Source organism: Miniopterus natalensis, chromosome 14, assembly GCF_054644295.1.
Source record: "Miniopterus natalensis isolate mMinNat1 chromosome 14, mMinNat1.hap1, whole genome shotgun sequence".
NCBI lineage: Eukaryota > Metazoa > Chordata > Mammalia > Chiroptera > Miniopteridae > Miniopterus > Miniopterus natalensis.
Window position 1 is genome coordinate 43,626,239 of NC_142094.1, and position 23,149 is coordinate 43,649,387.

A 23,149-nucleotide genomic window follows, 5' to 3' on the forward strand; every position below is an offset into this window, starting at 1 on the left:
TGAGTTACAGCAGGGTTTCTTAACCTTAGCACTATTTTGGGCTAGATAATTTGTTATGAGGAACTGTCCCGGGCACTGCAGAATGTTTAGCAGCATCCCTGGTCTTTACCTACTAGGTGCCAGTAGCACTCTTTACCCCATCCCCTTAAGTTGTGATGACCGAAACATGCCAAATGTCTCCTGGAGGGCAAAAGTGCTGAGTTACCGTGGTACCTAATTGGTAATTAGAATAAAATACTTTTTATTCTTAAATTATATTTCTAGTTTTAAAAAAATAAATGTGAACAGATTTTTTAGTTTAAAATAAAGGCATACTACTGATGCAGAATTGAGTAGAGATGCAAATAATAATTCTATGTAGAAACAGTAAAGAAAAAATGAGACTGGAAGAAGGTATGTTGCTAGTTTCATGATGAATGGCAACTGCAATTTGCTTCAGAAAGACAGATGTTTGTTGTGTAAAACACTTTTCAAGATAATAAAGTACAAACTATTAAGAAATGTCAGCATATATAAAGTCAATAAGTTGTTTCTTCTTAACATTAAAACATTAAAAATGAACAAAATAAGTTGTCTAAAATCAGAATTAAATGTCTAACAAAAAAATTAATTATTTTTAACAGGATATAAGCTTGTATCTTGGTCACCATACCAATTTTTAGATTGTGATATGGTAAAAGAAATTGTTACTTCGCTTATGAACATTTTGCCAGAAAATTATAAGGAAAAAACTTCAAAAAAATCACCTTATAAAAAATGAAAGATTTCAATTAAACCACCAAACACCTGCGCCTGTAGGATGTAAGATTTTTTTTTTAAACATATCTTTATTGACTTCAGAGAGAGGAAACGAGGGGGAGAGAGAGAGAAACATCAATGATGAGAGAGTCACTGATCGGCTGCCTAGCCCGCAACCCGGGCATGTGCCCTGACCGGGAATCAAACCCCGATCTCCTGGATGCTAGGTTGATGCTCAACCGCTGAGCCATGCCCAGCCAGGCAAGACATTTCTAATGATATGAAAGATCAATTGGTTCAAAATGTTTTCAATTACAAGTACTTTTTTAAGATTTAGATGACACTGCTCAATTAATACTTTGGATTCATTTTGTCTCTAAGAACTTCCAAATATACAAAGAAATTTTGTCAACTGGGCAGTCTAAAAACCTGAACTTGTGCCCTGGCTGGTGTGGCTCACTTGGTTGGGCATACTCCCATGCACCAAGAGGTTACAGGTTTAACTCCCAGTCAGGGCACATGCCCGGGTAGTGGGCTTGATCCTCAGCGGGGGGCGTGCAGGAGGCAGCCAATCAATGACTCTCTCATCATTGATGTTTCTATCACTCTCTCCCTCTCCCTTCCTCTCTCTGAAATAAATACTAAACAAAGAAAAAGAAAAGATGTTGGCCCTACCTGGTTTGGCTCAGTGGTTAGAGAGTCGGCCAGCGGATTGAAGGGTCCCAGGTTCAATTCTGGCCAAGGGCATGTACCTTGGTTGCAGGCTCCATCACTAGCCCTGGTCAATGTATCTCTCTCACATCGATGTTTCTCTCTCTCTCTCTCTGACTGATAAATAAACAAAAAGCCCAAAACAAAGCATACTTCCACATGTACACATTATCTCTGGAAGAATATCCAAAAAGAGGAGTGGGAAAGGGAATTCTTCTCTAGCAGAAAGCCCTTGCTTGAAAGGTCAGATAGAAACAAGAACGTCAACCCTACCTAAAGTGAAGGCCCCCAGACTCTAGTGGGCAAATGTACTCAACAGACCTGTCTGGCTTAGTGCTTAAAGTAGTCTCTTCCTTTCCAGAGTGACTTCCATGACATCACAAGAGTGAGGGCACCCTTCAGAAACTCTCCAGAAGCAAATGACAGGTGGTGATCTACTGGAGCTTTTCAAAGGAGCTATACTGGGAACATAGCTATCCTGGTCACAATCTACCTGGGATACAACATGATTGCACCTTGGCCTTCAGATGTCCTTCCAAAGTCTTAATTGCAATGGTACTCTACCCTGTGAAGTCTTGTCATGTGCTACTCTCAATGCAGGTCAGGAACTAAGGGCACAGGGTTGGTACACAGGAAATAAATAATTATTGACTAATTAAGAGTTAGCCAAGATGGACCTACATTTCCCAGCTGGATGAAGTGCTATATGTCTACTACATATCTCAGTAAATTTCGCTTTAAATCCCTCTGGCTGGAAGGGGCATAAAAATACAGGATTAAGATATGATACACTGCTGACATAAGCCCTTACCTCACAGTGTTTCATTATCACATATTTATCCAGTCAAAAATTTTAAATGTCACTTTATAATTTCTCTCCCTACTAAAACATCAGTTTTTACAAGGTTAAAAAAACATTAAGCCACTTGATATAGATAGCTATTTGAGAAAGTCCCATTTCTGATTAAATTAGTTTAATTCAACCCTGAGCAAAGTGATTAGAGTGCTGCTCCAATAGCAGACTTCATCTTGTATATCTGCATTATTTATCACACTAGAGGGAGAAGAAGGGACCGATTTTTGTAAATAGGGATACAAAACAATATGAGGTTTTAACAGATGGAGTCTTGTTTATGGGCCACAGCAGCCCCTTCAGGTCCAGTGCTGAAAATCATTCAGCTAAAAACACTGAAAGACCCAGAGACATTTGTTCGGCAAGAAACTTGGGGAATCAGCATCTTGCTAAATGTAATCTTCCCAGTCTGGGTCAGAATGATGGCCACACATCTGCTTAAGTAGTCAGCAGTTAGCACACTAAGCTACAGCCACAGAGCTATACTGAATATTATAGCTGCAAGAAGTACAATACTACCACCATACAATTTCCCCCACTAAGATATGTTTAGAGATATTGAATAGATATTGAATAGTTAGACATTCAGGGAGGTGCTTCAAGTTGGACATGAGAAGCAAGCACTATATATACAGTTTATATTATTGAAGACTTGGGGGAGAAGGGCAAAGAGGCACAGCAGCTATCAGCACTGGTTCAGTATTTGTGGTTCACCTATCTGAGTCCCTGACATGGTGCACACTTGCCATAGACACCCATAGTATGACCAACCTTTTTGTTCCAGGCCAAATGCAGAGACTTGACAGCTCTGGAACACAAATATTCCTGGCATTTTTCTGTGCCTTATAACAATTCAACAGTGGGAGGTCCCAGACAGAAGAAATAAACAAAGCTTTAAAGCAAAAACTAAATCCACAGAAACCCAAATAATTGGATTCAATCCATAAACTGGGGAAATGATCCTCTTGTTAATGTCTGATGGCTATCAACAAGGTCCAAGAGCTCCTTAACTGTGATTTCCTTCTTAAAATAACCCTCTCATGGGTATACAGGTTTATATAATGCTGACACCTACGGAAAACCCACTACAACCCACCCTCCACTAAGACAACAACAACAAAAATACCTTGGAATTTGCAAGCAACATGAGGAAAATCCAAATCCTCCAATTCTAGCTCCTGTTACTCAAATAATTTTCAAACAGTTGCCACATATAAAGTATGGTAGTGATGGTCAAAAATTTCCTACCCTCACCTGTGAAGACCTATTTTTTCTAATTTTTAAATTAAGGTAAATTTCACATACAGGAAAATTTACCCTGTTTAGTATAGTCTACAAGTTTTGAAAAATGTATACAGTCATGTAATCAACACCACAATCAAGACACAGAACAGTTTCATCACCTATAAAGTCCCCTGTGCCATTCATCCCAACTCCAGCACCTGGCTGATCTGAATTACGTCCCTACAATTTTGCCATTTCCAGAATGTCATATATATGAAATCATACACTATGTAGCCTTCTGAGTCTAGTTTCTTTCATACTGCATAATGTAATTGGATTCATCCATGTTGTTGCCTGGTTGTATGTATGCTATTTCTATACAACAGTTATGTACTTTCCCAATGGAATAGCTGATGCTATTTTGTGAAGCTTCTCTTCCTGGTCCATCTACATCAATTCTTTGCCCTCCTGGGTATAAGAAACATCTCCATATCATTATCACTAGCAAACTTCATTAACACTTTGCCTTAAATCATTAATAAAAATGCTAAATATGCCCGATTTCCTCAACACCCTGCAGCACCTTAGAAAACAACACCCATTCCCAATCCACACACATTACCACTTACTTTACACTTTATTTACAGCACACACTGCATCAGTAGCTTCTCCCCTATATTCTTAATTTTCAATTGAGCCAAGAATTTTCAGTATATCACCTTTAATAACTACAGGAGAATCAGAGCTTTCTCCAGTTCATTTGCAATTAGTGTACTTTCTGCACATCACAGATACAGACAAGGACCAATAGAGAACTCAGAAAATTTGAGGTGTTACTAACACCAGCCTAAAAGCAACACTGGGCTTTGTCCTCCTAAAACTGTGTCCCATTCTAAAAACAGTCTTTCAAATAAACACTGTATTAATTAAACTAGAGAAGAGAAAAAATGTCAGCATAATTAACATACAAAGCAACAGTATGGCCTAATTCATCACCGTGAAGAGCAATCGAATAAAATACTATCCATTTCTATGGAGCAATTTAATCTGGCAAGTAATTAATCACAGAAACACTAAGCAAAACAAATGGATTTCCCTTTAAGGAAGTCACATTTATCATCTGTAATGTATCCCAAACTCTAATTTGTTATCCCGGCTCAAAATTTTCCAGGAGACAATGAATTGTCAGCTTTAGTAGAACACGGATATCTGGTGAAAAAGAAGAACACTGAGCTTTTCAAATCAAGTCACAGTCCCTGAGCAACCAGAGCTAAGGGTTACAGGGCAGAGGCACATGATAATAGGCACGGAGGTCTTAACTTCAAGAGTTCTAATTCTAGGGCAGTTTAGTCAAATCCACAGACGATTGCCAAATGACTCATGAAAAAAACAAACAAACAAACACTTAGCATTAGGAGTGACAATTATAGGTCACAGATATTACCAAAACCCCAAAGGGAGGACCCTCAATAGCTGACAACACAGGTAAACAGCTTTTGATCTTCAGAACAAGCAAAGGGGGGGGGGGGGGCGGTACATTTCAACACAGTGAAATTTAACTCAAAGAAATCTCCTTTACTCCTTCCTTTCCTCCCTTCTGTCTGTAAACAATGACTCACTTTCTCTGAGCCCCAATAGCTTTACCAGTTTGAAGGATGTCAAAAGGCTGAGTTTTTGAATGGCCTCAATTTTCAAAGACAGAGTGACACACATTAGCTAAGAAGGTACAAAGAGGCTATCTTCATAAGCCCTCCTTCCCAACGACCCTTTCTGCTTAGCTATATTTGAGACTAAGTAAACTATATCCCCCCTCCCTTTTTTGGCCAAGGAAGCTCACTGCACTTATAAGCCTTTAATATTCCCATCCCTTGCTGACTTTTTTCTATGTACTGGTCTTCAAAGGCTATGCCTTCCTTTCTTTTTTAAAGCAAACTCCTATAGATTAAAGCACCTGACAGAGTCCCAGGCATCTGCTGGCTGCAACCAAAGTGGTTTTCTCTTTACTGACCTGCTTGACCTCCAATGCTGAGTCCTGTGAAACATTCAATACTTATTCAACTCTAAAGGGAAAGTTGTGCTTTTCACACTTCCACCCTGGCTGTGTTTACCATTTGAGAAAAGCTGGTGGCGATATCCTATTTGGCCCAGGGCATTTTCCTCTGGATTTTAACCCTTGCCCTCCTTCAAGCTGTTTTGCTCTGTTACCCCTGGCATATACCAATGACTTATATCTGGACTCTTCCACTCTGGCTGCCCTTCAGTCCGTTATTCTTTTGCAGAGTCTGCCTGGCATTTTTGTTCAGTGATTCTCTGAGATGCTGTCTCTGAATTGCCCTTATTGGCTCCCTCCATCAACCCAACTGTACACAAGTTCTTTTACTCCTAGCCCATTCCGGATCAGGTCCAGCCAGTATCCTGAATCCCCACTTTTCTAAACATAGAGTGGAACTCTATGTTTGTTCATCTATATGTTCAACAAACATTCACTGAACATAGGCACTGTTACTTAGATGAGTAAGGCATGAATGCTGCCTGCCTTCAAAGAACTCACAGCCTATTAAAGAAGACAAATAAACAAGCAGATAGCTACTACTGTAGTATGGCCAGGCCTGGCTCTAAGAATGATGTGATGCTCAGGAGGTAAGCTGACAAGTTGGGGAAGAAAATCCAAGGCAAGGAAGAATGACACATGTATAGAGTCGGGAGTATAAAAGAGTTTGTTCGGAAAACTCTAAGTGTCTCTGGTTTCTCCAGAGAACTGTAGGTGGTCTGGCACAGCTGCAGTGAAGACAGAGATTCCAGAAGACATATTAAGAGTGGAATTGTATGTCATGCTATGCAGCTTAATTTTATTCTGCAGGTGTTGAAGAATTCAGTGAAGGGGACAAGCACAGGAAGGAGAGCAAGAGAGAGACAAAGAGGCAGAGAAGATGACAACTAAGACTATAGGCTCAGAAAACTCAACTGAAAAAGAAATGGGGAGAATGAATAAATTAACTGTGGTATATTAATACAATAATAAAATGCTGCTCAGCAATAAAAAGGAATGAACTACTAGGAATTTGCACACCTGTGTACATAGCAATATTGCCCATAATAGTCAAAAATGGAAACAACCCAAGTATCCATCAACAGATGAAAAAATAGATAAAATGTGTTTTATCCATACAATGGAATGCTAATCAGCCTTAAAAAGGAAGGGAATCCTCTCACATGCTCCAACATGAATGAACCTTGAGGATATTATGATAAGTGAAATAAGTCAGTCACAAACAAATACTGTATGATTTCACTTGAATGAGGTATCTAAAGTAGTCAAATCCATATAAATGGAGAAGCTCAATGGTGGTTGCCAGGGGTTGGGGGGAGGGAGGAAATGGAGGAGCTGTTGTTTAACAGGTGTAGAGTTTCAGTTTGTCAAGATGAAAAAGTTCTGGAGAATATACCTAACACTACTGAACTGAACTGTACACTCAAAAATAGTTAAGATGGTAAATTTTTTGTTTTCTGTTTCTTACCACAATTTTTTAAATGTTTAAGTTTTTTTTAAAAAAAGGAATGAACTAATATACACCACTAAGTGGGTGAATCTCAAAAATATTATATTGACTACAAGAAGCCAGACACAAAAGAGGATGTACTATAGTTGACCCTTGAGCAACACAAGGGTTAGGGGCGCCAACCCTGCATAGTCAAAAATCCACGCATAACTTTGAACTCCCCCCAAACTTAACTACTAATAGCCTACTGTTGACCAGAAGCCATACCAACAACATAAACAGTCAATTACCACATATTTTTATATTATATGTATTATATACTGTATTTTCATAACAAAGTAAGGTAGAGAAGAGAAAATGTCATTAAGAAAGTAATAAAGAAGAGAAAATATATTTTCAATATTTATTGGGGGGGGAAATCCGCGTAATAAGTGAACCCACAAAGTTCAGACCTATGTTGTTCAAGGGTGAGCTGTATGAGTCTGTCTATACGAAGTTCAAGAACAAGCAAAACTGGGTGGTGAACACACAAAACAATATGCAGATAATATATTATAGAACTGTACACCTGAAACCTGTATAATTTTATTAACCAATGTCACCCCAATAAATTAAATTTTTAAAAAACCTAGAGAATTATAAAAATAAAAAAGAATAGGCAAAACTAATTTACGGTGAAAGAAGTCAGAAAAGTGTATAGTTCAGAGGGGAAGGGGGTTTAGAGGGCTGGGTAAAAAAGGTGAAGGGATTAAGAAGTACAAACTGGTAGTCACAAAATAGTCACGAGGATATAAAATACAGCATAGGGAATATAGTCAATATTGTAATAATTATGTATGGTGCCAGGTGGGTACTGGAGATATTGAGGAGAATACTTTATAAAGTATATGACTGTCTAACTACTATGCTGTACATCTGAAACTAACACAAAATAATACTGAATATAAATTGTAATTGAAAAATTAAATTTAAAAAAAAGCACAGAAAGAAAAGTGCATAGTTCTGGGGAAAAGGGGGTCATGAGGGAGCTTTCTGTGGTGATGGAAATGTTTAATGTTCTATGTCTTAATCTGGATGATGATTACATAGGTATAATGTTGTTCAGTTACATACCTAAGATATCGCACATTTTACCACATATAATAGCTCGATTAAAAAGAGACAAAGAAGGTTTCAGTGAACTGGTAACATTCTACTTCTCCTTTTACAAAAAAATTTTTTGTCCTCACCCAAGGATATGTTTTTTTATTGACTTTTTTTTTTCAGAGTGAGAGAGAGAAAAACATTGACGTGAGAGAGAAACATCACCCCTACAGGGATCAAACAGCAACCTAGGTATGTGCCCTGACTGGGAACTGAACCTAAAGCCTTTTTGGTGCATGGGGACAACGCTCCAACCAACTGAGCCACCTGGCCAGGGCAACATTCTATTTCTCGAGGTGAGTGGTTCACAGGCTCATTTTAGAATCAAGCTTTATTACAAATATGTATTAATATATAGCACTCTTTAGAATTTATGTAATAGTTCATATTTTTAAAATAGAAAATTAGTTCAGATTAAATGGCCAAAAGGGCCAGATTTTAATCCATCCTATCTAAAGCCCATCTAGTAAATTATCCCATAAGAAAGATAAGGTACAGTCAAAACCCTGTTCAGAAATCTTCCGCCCCCTTCAACCCAGAATGAGCTCCAACTACAGATGGCTATTCCTGCTGCCTTTTCAGAGGCATCATCAAGATGAATGCAGGAAAGGAGAGACCAGTGAGAACCAACTGTTTCTGGAGCTTCCTTGAGATTGCGAATTTTTATCATATGAAAATAGTGTCAAGTAAGAGATAATAATGTTCTTTGGTGTACATGGTAGTGAAAATACATCAGCACACCCTGTGTTTCACATCCTACTCACATGTTATTGGTTTTAAAAGAAATTATATAGAAACCAATTAGAACAAAAAAATCTCATTAAACCTCTTACAACAGGAGCCCACTTTGCTAAAGCATGCACAATATCTGGGCTCCAGGGAGAAATGTATAATAGAGGTAAAATTAATCAAAACCTACATAAAAAGAACAGCAAGAGACAGTTTAAGAAGAAAATCTTTCCTCAGTGTTCGAAATTCCTGAAGTCTGATCACTGAGTGCATAATACTGCTTATTATTATCTTCCACTATGTAACACTATATTTATAATTAGGCTGATATCACAGTAAAATGACAGTACAATGCAGACACAATTCATTTAACAATTAATCTACTGGAGCTAAAAATTCTTACCATGTCATTAAATGCTTGCTTAAAATGCTGCCTCAGTTTTAGTTCTAGATTATCATACACCTTCTTTAAAAACCCAGGGGAAATGTGATGCACAAGGCAAGGCTTGTTTAGGGGAGAAATAGCAGGCAATACATATTTGCAGAAACAAAGAATGTTGTGAAACTGTGAACCTAAAGAGAGAGGAGAGAATTTGGTCTCCTGTCACATGGGGCCACTCACTCACACACGTGGAAGCAGTGAGCTTCATACTTTTCTCTCTCAGTGGACCCCAACTCAAGAAGAGACTTCATTGTGACCATCAAGCTTACTACTGATTACAAGAGAAAATAGTAGAGAGCATTTTCTTTCTCAGTCAAGCTTCCCCACCCACTCTCGCCCCAAACCACCTTCTTCCTGTCCTCTACCTGTCTATTCTAATTTCTCAGTACAAGAACTAATACTAGCTACAGTCTTTTTCTTTCTTCTTCTTCTTCAATATTTCAAGTGGTGAACCTCTCTGTAGGGGTTTGGGGAAAGTAGGATGATAAAGATCTGAACCATTCTATGAAGGTTGTTGTCTGATTTCTCTATAAAAAGATTTTATTTTTCTAGTCTGGCCCTGGCTGATGATTCTCCACCCACAGTTTTTTCTTCACAAATGTATTCATTACAAAGAGCTTTGCAGTTGACTCTTAGGAAATTTTTTTTCAGTCTTCAAGTCCATTTTATATAACAGCAGCAAGCCAAAACCCAGAAAAGGAGAGATTATTCCCAAATCATCCACCAAATCAGTAGCAGAGTTAGGAGTAGATCAAAGCATGTAGATCAAAAATTTAGAAGGCATGTTTATCAAAAGTGCTGATGATACAAAGCTGCAAAGGAAAATCAAAACATAAAATGACATAATCAGGCTTCAAAAAATATCCTAATAGCCCTGGCTGGTGTGTCTTGGTTGGAGCATTATCCAGTACACCAAAAGGTCTCTGGTTCAATTCCCGGTCAGGGCACATACCCAGGTTGCAGGTTCAATCCCAGTCAGGCTCGTAGGGAAGGCAACCAATTGATGTTTCTCTCCCTTTCCCTTCCTCTCTCTCTAAAAAAATTAATAAAAACGTATTTCAAAAAAAAAGTTAATGCTAAGTTGAAAACTGAAACTTAATTTACTATACCATAAAATTATAGGTAGGAGATCCAATTAATTACTAATGGGAGAAGCGCAAACCAAAGGCCTTTGCTGCATAAATACACATTTACAGAAACAAAGAATGTTGTAAGACTGTGGACCTAAATAGGGTGGAAAGAATCTGGTCTTCTGTCACATGGGGCCACTCACTCACACCCGTGGAAGCAAGCCTAGAACATTCTGGAGGAAAATGTCAATCATACATTTCTCTTCCAGTACTCTCAGTAATTTCATTTGCAACTGTCTGCTCAGAACAAAACCCTTCCAACTTACCTCAAGGCTCAGGGACTCTTAATTACCTCTAGTCACCAGGAAACAGCAACTCCATTACCACTGGCTCAGTCACAAAGGCAGTCCCTCCAAGCCACCTCAAAAGGCTCAAGTTAGTAGTACTTGTATAATTCATTAAGAGAGAGAAAAATATCAATGTAATTAACAAGCAAAAGGATTGTCTGGTTGTTTGCCAAAACAACAAAGTAAGGTCACCAGATACATATAAGGTCTCTCCCAACTAATTCACAATTACCAGGTTCCTCAGGTTGGTTGTTCACATCCCTATAAAATCCTAGCTTTTTTACAAAGGTTGAAGTCCCAAACCTAGGAGGCCTCAACGGACACTCTCAGAGCATGCACCTGGAACCCACTAAGGACATCCTATTTCACAGTCCAGTAGCTTGCTTCAGGACAGTGGGCTAGGCCGCTCATCGGCTGACTCCTTTCTCCTAGGAGTCATACTCCAGAAATAGTTCCTTATCTGAGCCAATAAAAACAGGCTGCAGTCAGCAGTCCCTATTCTGCTGGGAGAAAATGAGATGCAAAAGACAGGGGATAGGACAAGAATATCATGGAAACAAACCAACACTGACTCCAAACATAAAAGAACATACCTAACAACTCCTTCATCCACTCCACAGCAAAGTACAGTGTCCTTCTCTCAAAATTATATACCTCCAAAAAATTGCTCACCAATTTGTCCCAGTACTTTTGTACCCATGCTCTTTCTTTGTTATAAAACTCAACATGAAGGCATCAACAGCCAAGAGCTCTGACTGCTCACATTTTGAGTACAGGAAAAGGAATAGCTGTGTGCTATTAGCTCACCAAAGAATAGAGCAGGATCTAGAATGCTGTATTTAATACCTACATGTGAGAAAACCTCTCACAAAGGAAATATATGTATTTAAACTTTAAACATAGACACTTTCCCCAGTATCATCTAGTCCTACCTCCAGAAATGCTAGATAAAATTAAGGTCCTAATACATTCTCATTTTCTCAGAAAATACATGAAATTCTCCTTTTTAGTGTGTTGTGTTTTGTTCTGTTTTTGGCAAATAAAGTTTACTAAAGTGAGTGTTGTGAGTGTATGTTATTTAGAGCTACATAAGAATAATGTTTTATATATCACTGGAATTAAGTTAATATAAATCTTACCAGCTTCTGATTATGATAAGTTAAGATGTATACAGTAAGCACTAGAACAACAACTAGTGAAAAAAATCATTAAGGAAATCAAAGTGCTACATTATAAAATATTCACTTAATGAAAAAGAATGCTATAAAGGAGGTACAGAGGAACAAAAAGAACATGACACATGTAGGAAACTAGAAGTGAAATGGCAGGCATATGTCCAATTATATCAATAACAACATTAAATGTGAATGGAATAAATAATCCAACAAAAAGGCAGAAATTGTCAGCCTGGATAAAGTAAACAAGACCCAGCTGTATGCCATCTATCAGAGACACATTTTATATTCAAAGATACAAATAGATTTAAAATAAAAGAATGAAAAAAAGACATGTTGTGACAGAAATGAAGGCAGAGACAGTTCAATAATAAAAATTGGAGCCTTCAATACCCATTCTTTAATAATGGACAGAACAATTAAGTAGAAGATCAACCAGGAGATAGAAGACTTAAACAACACTATAAATCAATTAGACCTAACAGGCACTTATTGAATAGTACACTCAATAGCAGAATATACATTTTCCTCAAGTACGTATGGAACATCCTCTAGGATAGAGCATATGGTAGGCCATAAAACAAACCTCAATAAATTTAAAATGCTAGGAATAATACAAAGTATGTTCTTTGACCAAATTTCTTTCTATTGTTGATTTCTAATTTCATTCTATTGTGGTCAGAAAATATACCTTGTATTATTTCTACCATTTAAAATTTATTGAGGTTTGCTTTATGAAAGAGCAAATTAAGCCTAAAGTGAGCAGAAGGAAGGAAATAATAAAGACAGGTATGGAAATTAATGAAAGAGAGAATAGGGAAAAAAAAGAGAAAGAAAAAACAATGAAACAAAAAGCTGGTTCTTTGAAAAGATCAACAAAATTGACAAACCTTTAGTTAGACTGACAAAGAAAAAAGGAGAGAAAACTCATATTACTACAATCAGAAATGAAAGAGATAACATTACTACTGACCTTAAGTAAATACAAAGAATTATAAAGTAACACTACAAACAACTGTATGCCAATAAATTAGACATCTTAGAGGAAATGGACAAATTCCTAAGAAGATACAAATTTCTAAAAATGACTAAAAAAGAAATAGACAATCTTAACAGACCTATAACAAGCAAAAATATTGAATTACTATTTCAAAAAAACTACCCAAGAAAAAAAGCCCAGGCCCTGATGGCTTCACTGATGAATTGTACCAAAAATCTAAGAAGAATTAAAACCAAACCTTCACAAAGTCTTCCAAACAACAGAGGCACCACTTCCCTAATTCATTCTGAGGCCAGTATTACCCTGATATCAAAACCAAACAGACATCACAAGAAAAACAAAACTACCTAGCAACATTTTTTATGAATATGAACACAAAAATCATCAGCAAAATATAAGCAATCTAAATCCAGCAACATATAAAAAGAATTATAAATCATAACCAGGTGGGATTTATCCTAAGAATGCAAGGTTGGTTTAACATCTGAAAATCAACTAATGTGATACAACTATATCAATAGAATAAAAACCAAAAACCACAAAATTCTCTCAAGAGATGCAGAAAAAGCATTTGACAAAACCCAACACCCTTTTGTGGTAAGAAACAAAAACAAAAAAACACACAAACTAAGAATAGAGGGGAACTTAGTCTAATAAGAGCATCAATCAAAAAATCCACAGCTAAATGTTATTTTAAAAAATATGTTATTTGCTCTCGCTGGTTTTGCTCAGTGGTTAGAGCGTCAGCCCTTGGACTGGAGGGTCTTGGGTTCAATTCCAGTCAAGGGCACATACCTTGGCTGCAGGTCCGATCCCCAACCTCAGACAGGTTGCATCTGGGAGGCAACCAATCAATGTGTCTCTCTCACATCGATGTGGTGTGTTTTTCTTTTTCTCTCCCTTCCACTCTCTCTGAAAAGCAATGGAAAAAACCCCCTCAGGTGAGCATTAAAAATAAATAAAATAAATGTTTTTATTGATTTTAGAGAGAGAGAGAAACATCGATGTGAGAAAGAAACATCAGTTGGCTGCCTCCTGCATGCCCCCCAATGGGGACAGAGTCCACAATCTGGGCATGTGCCCTGACTGGGAATTGAACCAGAGACCTCCTGGTGCATGGGTCAATGCTCAACCACTAAGCCACACCAGCCGGGGCCACAGCTAAATGTTTTTAATAAAATATAAGAAAGAAAATTTAAAACCACCTATAATCTCTCCAACCAGAGAAAAGAACACATTGGTTAGTATCCTTTCAGTTGCATGTGCATATTCATTTGGGGCACATTGTGGTAAACACAATGATGTCAAGAAGGCAGACTACTTACTCATCTGAAAATGATAAAGCCAGTTTCACGGTCAAACATCTCCTCAAAGGGTTGCAAGTGATGTAAAACATAAACTCTCCCCATCCAAACTATTTTCTCATCAATGACACCAAGACACAGACTGACAGCTTAAGTTACAGTGTTGCCCTGATATCAGCTTATAAACAATATCATTTTGTATCTCTAGTCCCTTCTAAATCCATGAGTGGGGCCAAGGGAACAGACCAAAGTTGGATATAGAAGGGACTTGCTTGTCTATAATGAAGCCCATGCACATTATCAAAGCCAAGTCTGATAAAACCCCCAGACTTGCACATTCAGAAAAATTTTTTAAAAGATAATAATACTGAACATTTTTATAGCACTACGTGCCAGGCACTATTCTAAGTTTTTTACCCATATTGTCATTTAATCTTCTCAACAATGACACATGTTCCATTATTATCCTCACTTTACAGATGTGGAAACTGAAGCAAAGAATGGTTAAATAACTAGTCCAAAGTAGGTGGTAGGGCTTAGACTCAAACTCATACAACCTAACTCTGAAGTCCTTGCTCTTAGGTACAATGTTATACCATCTCTTAAACAAGAAGAGGAATGAACAAACCAAAAAAACAACAGGGAATAAGGGCATGCGGAAAAAGTGTGGAGTAGCTATTTCTAGGCCTTATCAGTTAAGTTCCAAATTCAGCCTAATTCAAATTAAGAAATCAGAGGTGTGGTTATCTCAAAAAAGCAAAAGTGGGTGCTGGGAAAACTGGAGATCCACATGTAAAAAAATGAAGTTGAACCCTTATCTTACACCATACATAAAACTTCACTCAAAATGAATCAAAGACCTAAATGTAAGAACTAAAACTATAAAACTCAGAAGGAAACATAGAAAGAAAGCTTTATTATGTGGATTGGAAATGGTTTCTTGGATATGACACCAAAAGCACAGCAATAAAAGAAAAAATAGATAAGTGAGGCTTCATCAAAGTTTAAAACTTTTATGTATCAAGGCACACTATCAACAGAATGACAAGGCAACCCATGGAAAGTGAAAAAATCTTTGCAAACCATACATTCCATAGGAGACTAATCCAGAATATATAAAGAATTCCTAAAATGCAACAACAAAACCCCAAACAACCCAATTTAAAAATCAGCAAAGGACTTGCATAGACATTTCTTCAAAGGTGAGAGACAAATGGCCAATGAGCACATGAAAAGATACTCAACACCACTAGTCATGGATATGCATATCAAAACCACAATAAGATATCACTTCACATCCATTAGGATGGCTATTATCAAAACAACAGAAAATAACAAGTGTTGGTGAGGATATGGAGCAATTGGAAAACTTGTGCATCATTGGTGGGAATGTAAAATGTGCAAGCTTCTGTGGAAAACGTATAGTGATTCCTCAAAAAATTAATAATTACCATATGATCCAGAAATTCCACTTATAGGTATATATCCAAAAGAAGTAAAAGCAGGTTCTCAAATATTTGTGCACTTTTGTTCATAGCAGCATTGTTGACAATAGCCAAAAGGTGGAAGCAATGCAAGTGTCCATGAATGGATAAATGGATAAACAAAATGTGGTCTATACATAAAATGAAATATTATTCAGTCTTAAAAAGGAATGAAATTCTGACCCATGCTAAAACATGGAAGAACCTTGAGGATATTATGCTAAGTAAAATAAGAGTGTCACAAAATTACAAATGTTATATAATTCCTTTTACATAAAGTCCTTAGAGTAGTCAAATTCATAGACACGGAAAGTAGAATGGTGATTGCCAGGGGCCAGGGGAAGGAGGGAATAGGAGTTACTATTTAATGAGTACAGTACAGAGTTTCAGTTGAGGAAGTTGAACAAGTTCTGGAGATGGCTGGTGGTGATGATTGCACAACTATGTGAATGTACTTAATGCAATAGAATTGTAGACTTTAAAATGGTCAAGGCTCCACCTTCCTGATGTGCGGGTGGGGATGTCCACTACGCTAGCAAGGAAGCCTTTGCTTTGCCAAGTCGCTTTCTTACCAGCTCGGTGGTCCGCATGGCCCGTGGAAATCAATGAGAACTTGCCCGCCAGAAAAACATGAAGAAATCCCAGGAAATTAACAAGGGAAAAAGAAAAGAGGATAGCTTGACTACCTCTCAGAGAAAACAGAGGGATTCTGAGATCATGCAACAAAAGCAGAAAGCAGCTAATGAGAAGTCTATGCAGACAAGAGAAAAACGATGACTGACACTTTGGAAAAGCTGGGTGCTACTGCGAACTAGGTATATCATAAACTCTATGATTAAGATTTTGTAGAGTAAACAGTCATTACATATGTTATAACATATTCTTATAAAAACTATTTTAAACTTTAAAAAATTAAAAAGGTCGAAATGGTAAATTTTGTTATGTATATTTTCCTACACTTAAAAAAAAATCAAAGTAGAAAAAGACCCCAAGGAATTTCAGGTTGAGGTAAGCAGGTTTCATATGCTAAATTTACACTCACCAAAAATCACAGTAGGCCCAACTAAAAACCTTAATATTTTATAACAAATATCTGAATCTCCTAAACCAAGCCTTCTTTACTGCACTGCAATTCACCAAGCCCAGCTATGACCTAATGCAAAACCTCACTTTGTACCATAAACCAAGTCAAGGCAAAATAGAAGATTAGCCACAAGAGATTCAGTGTGTGGTTTTTCATTTCTAGCAGTAGTCTTAAGAGATTAGGGAATAACAACTATTAGAATAATACGTAATGCTCCTAGTCATTGGGGAAATGATATTATAGCAGCCTCATTTCAGTGCTTTGTTTTAATCTACATAATGCTTTTCATTCTCTGTAAAGGGAGATCAGTGGATCTGATTAACAAAAGAAAGGTCATTCCTGACAAATTCTAACCTAGGGAATAATCTGAGCCTGTCTGCCACTTTAGAACAGACAACTGGACTAGAAGATTATGTTTGTGTACTTCTTGCTACTCAAGAGTCATCAGCCCAATGCCTCTGCTCCTATCCACTTGAGTCCATATTTACTTTTCACTAGACTAAGTTGCAACCTTCAGCTGAAGTGCCTGGCATCAAACTCCTCTTCTCCACTCATCAGTATCTACTCTGATAAGAGAACTGTGACTAATTTTGTAGCCCGAACAGGTGCATGGGCAAGGGGATTTGGGGGACTTTGAGTGACTGAGACCTCACATTCCCTTTCCAACCCTAATTCTGTGGCCATTAACAATGAGTGTACTCTCTTTGATTACTGCCTGAGGCTCTGTGATATTCAGAACTCTATGCATAACCTGCTCCAAAGGGTGTTCAACTCAAGGAACCCCCTTATCTAGATGCCGCTGAGAGCTATTCTTGTTCCTTCGCCTCCCCAGCAGAGTGCACATTTAAAGCCTTTCTTCTTCTTTTTTTTTTTTTTTGCGGGGATTATTTTTTAGGTTAAAGGAAAACAGCTCCTGCCCGGCCAGGCGTGGTTCAGCGGTTGAGCATCGACCTAGGATCCAGGCAATCGGGGTTCGATTCCCGGTCAGGGTACATGCCCAGTTGCGGGCTGCAGCCGATCAATGACTCTCTCATTGATGTTTCTATCTCTCTCTAACCTCCTCCTTTCCTCTCTCTGAAACCAATAAAGATATATTTAAAAAAAAAAAAAAAAGGAAAACAGCTCCATAAGCAAATAAGCAGGAAGTCAGGGTGGGGGTGGGGGTGGGGGTGGGGGTGGACAACCTTGGCATTGGAACCAAAAAAAAACCATGGAGCAAGCAGGGGGACAAGAGGAAAACCCATTAGGTGAACAATTAAGAGACTTACAAAGAAATGCACTGAAGTCTTATTCCAAACCCAAACACGTCACTCTAACCATAGCAATATTTAAAAAGTCGTTCTCGAAGAAAAACTAAACTTTAGCTTAACGTGTTCCAAATAAAGGGAAAAATTAATATGTTAATCATTGAGTTCAAATTGTATCCAACTTAAGAAAATTACATATCAGGGAAATAACCTATTTGCAGTGATTCAGCCACTATTTCTGTGAGCAACCAGAGAACAGGATTGTGAATCTGATGCTAATAAAATGCTCATTACGTGAAAAGCATTAAGATTTTAACTTGAAGAGATTCATTAAGGACTTCAAGTTACTTACCTTGAAAGAGTTTGATTAGATGAAGGTCAGATTTTAGTCTAACATTTTTCTTTTTCTCTTTTGATTCATTAGGTTAACAGCAGACATCTACAGTACCTCACTGGAGGAGCCTGTTAAGTGGTGGCAGGATATATTTAGCATAGAATTCTCCAAGCAAAACTTCCCAAATGTTTTCTCCTTCCATGGCCCTGCACATGGCCCCCCCAGAGTATTCTTCCTTTGTGGACTAGGAGATCTGTGAAGGCAGCTGCAGTAACAATTATACCAAGTGGAATTTTAAAAGTGGAGCTATAATATTTTATTTTTCTTGTGGTAAAGCAATGGAACAACCCTCCTATGGGGAGGAACAAACACAGGGCCCTGGCCCTGTATGTTAATGACATCAGGTGTTCCAACAAAAATAGCAGTTTCTAAGCAGCTGCATTTTAAGAATATCTCTGAAGGATCAAACAGGAAGAGAGAGACAAATTGTTTAAATACAAATAACTCTGACAATTAAAGAACTAGCATGACTAAGCCAGGAAAGACAAGTGAAATGCAAACAGTCTGACACTTGAGCAAATTTAGGACTCCAAACATGTGGGAGTACTTTTAATTTTCACTATCACAATCTAAACCCCAAGAACAGAAAGGTCTGCAGCCTTTCTGCTCTCTTTTACCTGCTGGTAAGATATTATGTTAGGGTTGCCATTAGATGTACTGCATTCCAGAAGATCCCAAAGGCATAACTTATAGCTGTCATCAACTGGCAAATCAGTCTCAGAGGCCCTCCCAGCTGTTACGTTTCTGAAAGTTTCAAATGCAACCCAATCCCTTCCTATGGCCATCAAAGAACATACTACTGGAGAGGTGGCTAAGAGTTTGTTTGCTCTGCCTTAGAAATCCTTTCCAGGTGTGGGGTCAGCACAAATACCTTTATAAACAAAAGAAGTAAGTGTTGCATACTATCACAATTTTACTGCTAAGCCTTTATATACTCTGTTCTTGATAATCAACTTGGTGGCCAATAGTTAAATATCTCACAGTATCCCTGGGAAACCCAGAGGTCCAATTTTATGACACGGTCTCCTGTTTTCTAAATCATCCAAATTAATAGTGTCATAGATGTACAAGACAAGCTCTTAAAAAAAGGAGCACTCACTATAAAAAGGCAAGCACTCATTAACATTGGCTAGTGGAATACAGACTTCTCAGGCATACCACTTTTTTGCCCTCAGCTGAGAAAATACTAATGCTGAGAAAACAAAACTCCCTGGACCACCCTTACACAAAGCATCAAAATCAAGCGGAAAAAAAGCAAAGTATCTTTCAAGGCTAAGGGTAACATTTTTACTTTTATAGAAGGGACAAATGAAGACATACTTAGGAAACATTCTAAGGAAGGCTCAAAATGCTAAACGTGAAAAATGGTATGGCAATTCCTCAAAAAAATTAAACAAATAATTGCCATATGATCCACCAATTCTACTTCTGGGTATATGCCCAAAAGAAGTAAAAGTAGGGACTGGACAGATGTTTGTACACCCATGCACAAATAACCAAAATCGCAATAACCAAAAGGTAGAAGAAACTCACTTGGATGAATGAATAAACAAAATGTGGCATATACATGCAACGGAATATTACTCAGCCTAAAGAGGAAGGAAATTCTGACACATGCTATAACAAGAATGAAACTTAAAGACATTAGGCTAAGTGAAATGACCAGTATTTTGTAGTTTACTAAATGCTTTCACATACATTACATCAGGTAATTCTCACAACCACTTCCCTGTGAAACAGTTGATATTGTCATGACCTCCATTTTACAGGTAGTGGAAAGAGGTCCAGAGAAGCTAAATAACTTGCTCAAAGTCACACATTAAGAGACAAAACCAAGAAATCCAGCTTCTCTAACTCGAATTTCCATACTCCTTTCGATACATCATTCTGAGTTTTCTGTTTACCTCCATGGAAGCCTTTGATGCAACTCTACAGAAAGAGGCACTACGGTATAGCAGCGCGAGCCCTGGACTTGGGAGTTTGAAGACCTATGATTAACACAACATGGGACTTTCTGCAATTCACAATATCTTTAAGTTTCCTTGTTGGTAAAAGTGTATTTTTTAAAAGTTTATAATACAGTCTACTTTACAGAGTTTGATGATTGAAGAAGACAGTAGTATATGAAAGAGTAGAACAAAGTTTAGAACTTATTAAGTGAAAATAAATGTCAGAAAGAAAAAAAATAAATTTTTACATGCTTAGCATCACCAATATTTCCCCCCGATCTGGCCTTAGTGTGTTAAGTGACATTCAAACACATCTTTCCAGGAATCTCTTGAGAAAACTGACTGCATCTTTGATAAATCTGACACATACTCTGAGTCTAATTCATTAGCAACAGTGAAGATGATGTATTAATTATTCTCTGTAGCAAATTCATCAAAAAAGTTTGAGGAGTAAAAATGGAGTACAGGCCTAACAAAGACTTGCAAAGAAAAGGAAGAGGTCATGGTTATGGGCATCTGCTAAAAAAGCCCAGTTCTCTCTGGTCTATTCAGAAAAAGGACAGGCCAAGATCTTAAATCAACTGTTTGATGGCCCTTGAAAAGAATAAGGACAGCAGCCAAGCCAGAAGCCACCGAAAGGAAAAGCAACAGTGGGAGATAAAGCAAGCATAAAGGAGCGTGGCCACGGAAACAGGCCCCAGGTGAGAAGGGGCTGCCTGCAAAGCCTAAGTAAATACATGAATAAATAAACACAATATAAATTATACCCATATGCACTTCAGACTCTAGCCCAGAATCTAGTGCTTCTTTCAAATTCCCACATTTGTCATATCGCCCTTGGGTCACAAAGGGATATTTGGAATAAGGCAGTTTGTAATTCCCGATTCTTACAGAAAATCACATTTATCATAAGGCCTCACTACCACATCTGGTTTATTTGCTAGGTGCAGATATACATTTATTTGTGAGATTTATAAAACTGTGTTTGCTACAAAATGTCTCTGGGGTCAGGTAAGGCAGATCAACCTTCAATGCAATCTTGTTAGCACATCTCACCCTCATGCTCCCTCATCCCAGCCCTCCCAATGCACATTTCACACTTTTCCTTTTGTTCCCAGATGTGCCAAACACTATAGTAAATCACTACAGGGACAGGACATTTTACCTTTAAAAAAAGAAAAAGAAAAAAAGATATAGAAACAAACACCGACTCCCAGCTCTGTCACACATTAGAATATACCAAGTTGTAAATGTATATTACTATTACTTGGAATGTCTGGCAAGGCTTACATCTGGAGCTAAATCAAGTTTCCCCATCTGTTGGGTTTGCCTCATCCACTCAATGTTAATTTTTCAGTTGTTTGCAAGAACAATTTAATAACTGTTGAGAAAATGGAAAATGATAGGCACAAAGGGAGCAAGGAATATAAGAAAAGTCAGCTTTAGGTTTCGTAATACTGAAAGCACATTCTCTCCATTTACAAACAGCTCACTCCGGTGAGTGTGTGCTATTTCCTTAAGACCCTAAACCAGCCCGGCCAGGCGTGGCTCAGCGGTTGAGCATCAACCTAGGATCCAGGCGATCAGGATTCGATTCCCGGTCAGGGTACATGCCCGGGTTGTGGGCTCGATCGATGACTCTCTCATCATTGATGTTTCTATCTCTCTCTCTCCCTCTCCTTTCCTCTCTCTGAAATCAATAAAGATATATTTAAAAAAAAAAAAAAAAAAAAAAAAAAAAGACCCTAAACCAACTCCATGTATGACTCAGTTTTATCCAATACCTACAGCACTCTGTATTTGCCTTGCTGTTTCATAAGGAACCTAAAATGACTTAGCACCACGAGCTCCATTTGCCTCTGTTTACCACAAATAGAAATAGCCATGTAAAGCAAAACGTCAAAGTTCCAGATTCCCATGAGTCATTCTCTGAACTGAGAATGACAGAAAAAATTTTCAGAGAAAAGCTTTCAAATGGCCTATACACAGAAAATACTTTGGCAATAACGATGCCTGAAAAAACCTTGCAACCATCTCTGAGTAAGAAAATTCACAGAACAGCTCTGTAAGCTATTTCAACATGACAAAATGAAAGTCTCATGCACTCCTGCTGTTCTTGATCAAGTACGACAATTTCTTCCACTCCTACAGACATAAGGGATTAAAATAGTAGTGGTGTTCAACACACTCTACTTAGAAAAGTACAACAAACCTCAGGATGAGCCAAGGAACTCTGAAAGAGAAAAAATCTCATTCCTTACCTGATATTAACCAATGCATGGGTCACCTTGCTAGCAGCTTCTTTCCACTGGCCTGCATTGGTAGAAAGCCTCAGGACTGTACAGAAGGAAAGAACAAAAATCTGTCAGACCCCTGATATAAAACACAAATATGAAGATGAAGACACATCTCAGAATAGCACTATTAGAATAACCAAACAGACCCTGTGCCAATTTTCTGTTTAAAATGTCCTCATCCTAACCCAGCTGGCATGGCTCAGTGGTTGAGCATCAACCTGTGAACCAAGAGGTCGCCAGTTCGATTCTAGGTCAGGGCACATGCCCAGGTTGCAGGCTCAATCCCCAGTAGGGGGTGTGCAGGAGGCAGCTCATCGATGTTTCTCTCTTCCATCAGTGTTTCTATCTCTCTCTCCCCCTTCCTCTCGTTCTAAAATCAATAAAAACATATTTTAAAAATAAAAATAAAATAACATGTCCTCATCCTAGAGCAGTGATTTTCAACCAGTGTGCTCCAA

The 23,149-nt window shown here is 37.9% G+C and overlaps 1 protein-coding gene and 1 pseudogene across 1 annotated transcript in view; one reads left to right on the top strand and one right to left on the bottom strand.

Annotated features, from left to right (window-relative positions):
* ARMH3 (armadillo like helical domain containing 3) overlaps positions 1–23,149 on the bottom strand; it is a 129,160-nt gene that overhangs the window by 41,434 nt on the left and 64,577 nt on the right. Inside the window, exon 22 of the mRNA XM_016219937.2 lies at positions 22,656–22,731. Coding sequence (XP_016075423.1) covers positions 22,656–22,731 — 76 coding nt within the window. The remainder of the gene's footprint in view (positions 1–22,655; positions 22,732–23,149) is intronic.
* LOC107542578 (small EDRK-rich factor 1 pseudogene) lies at positions 16,309–16,497 on the top strand (annotated as a pseudogene).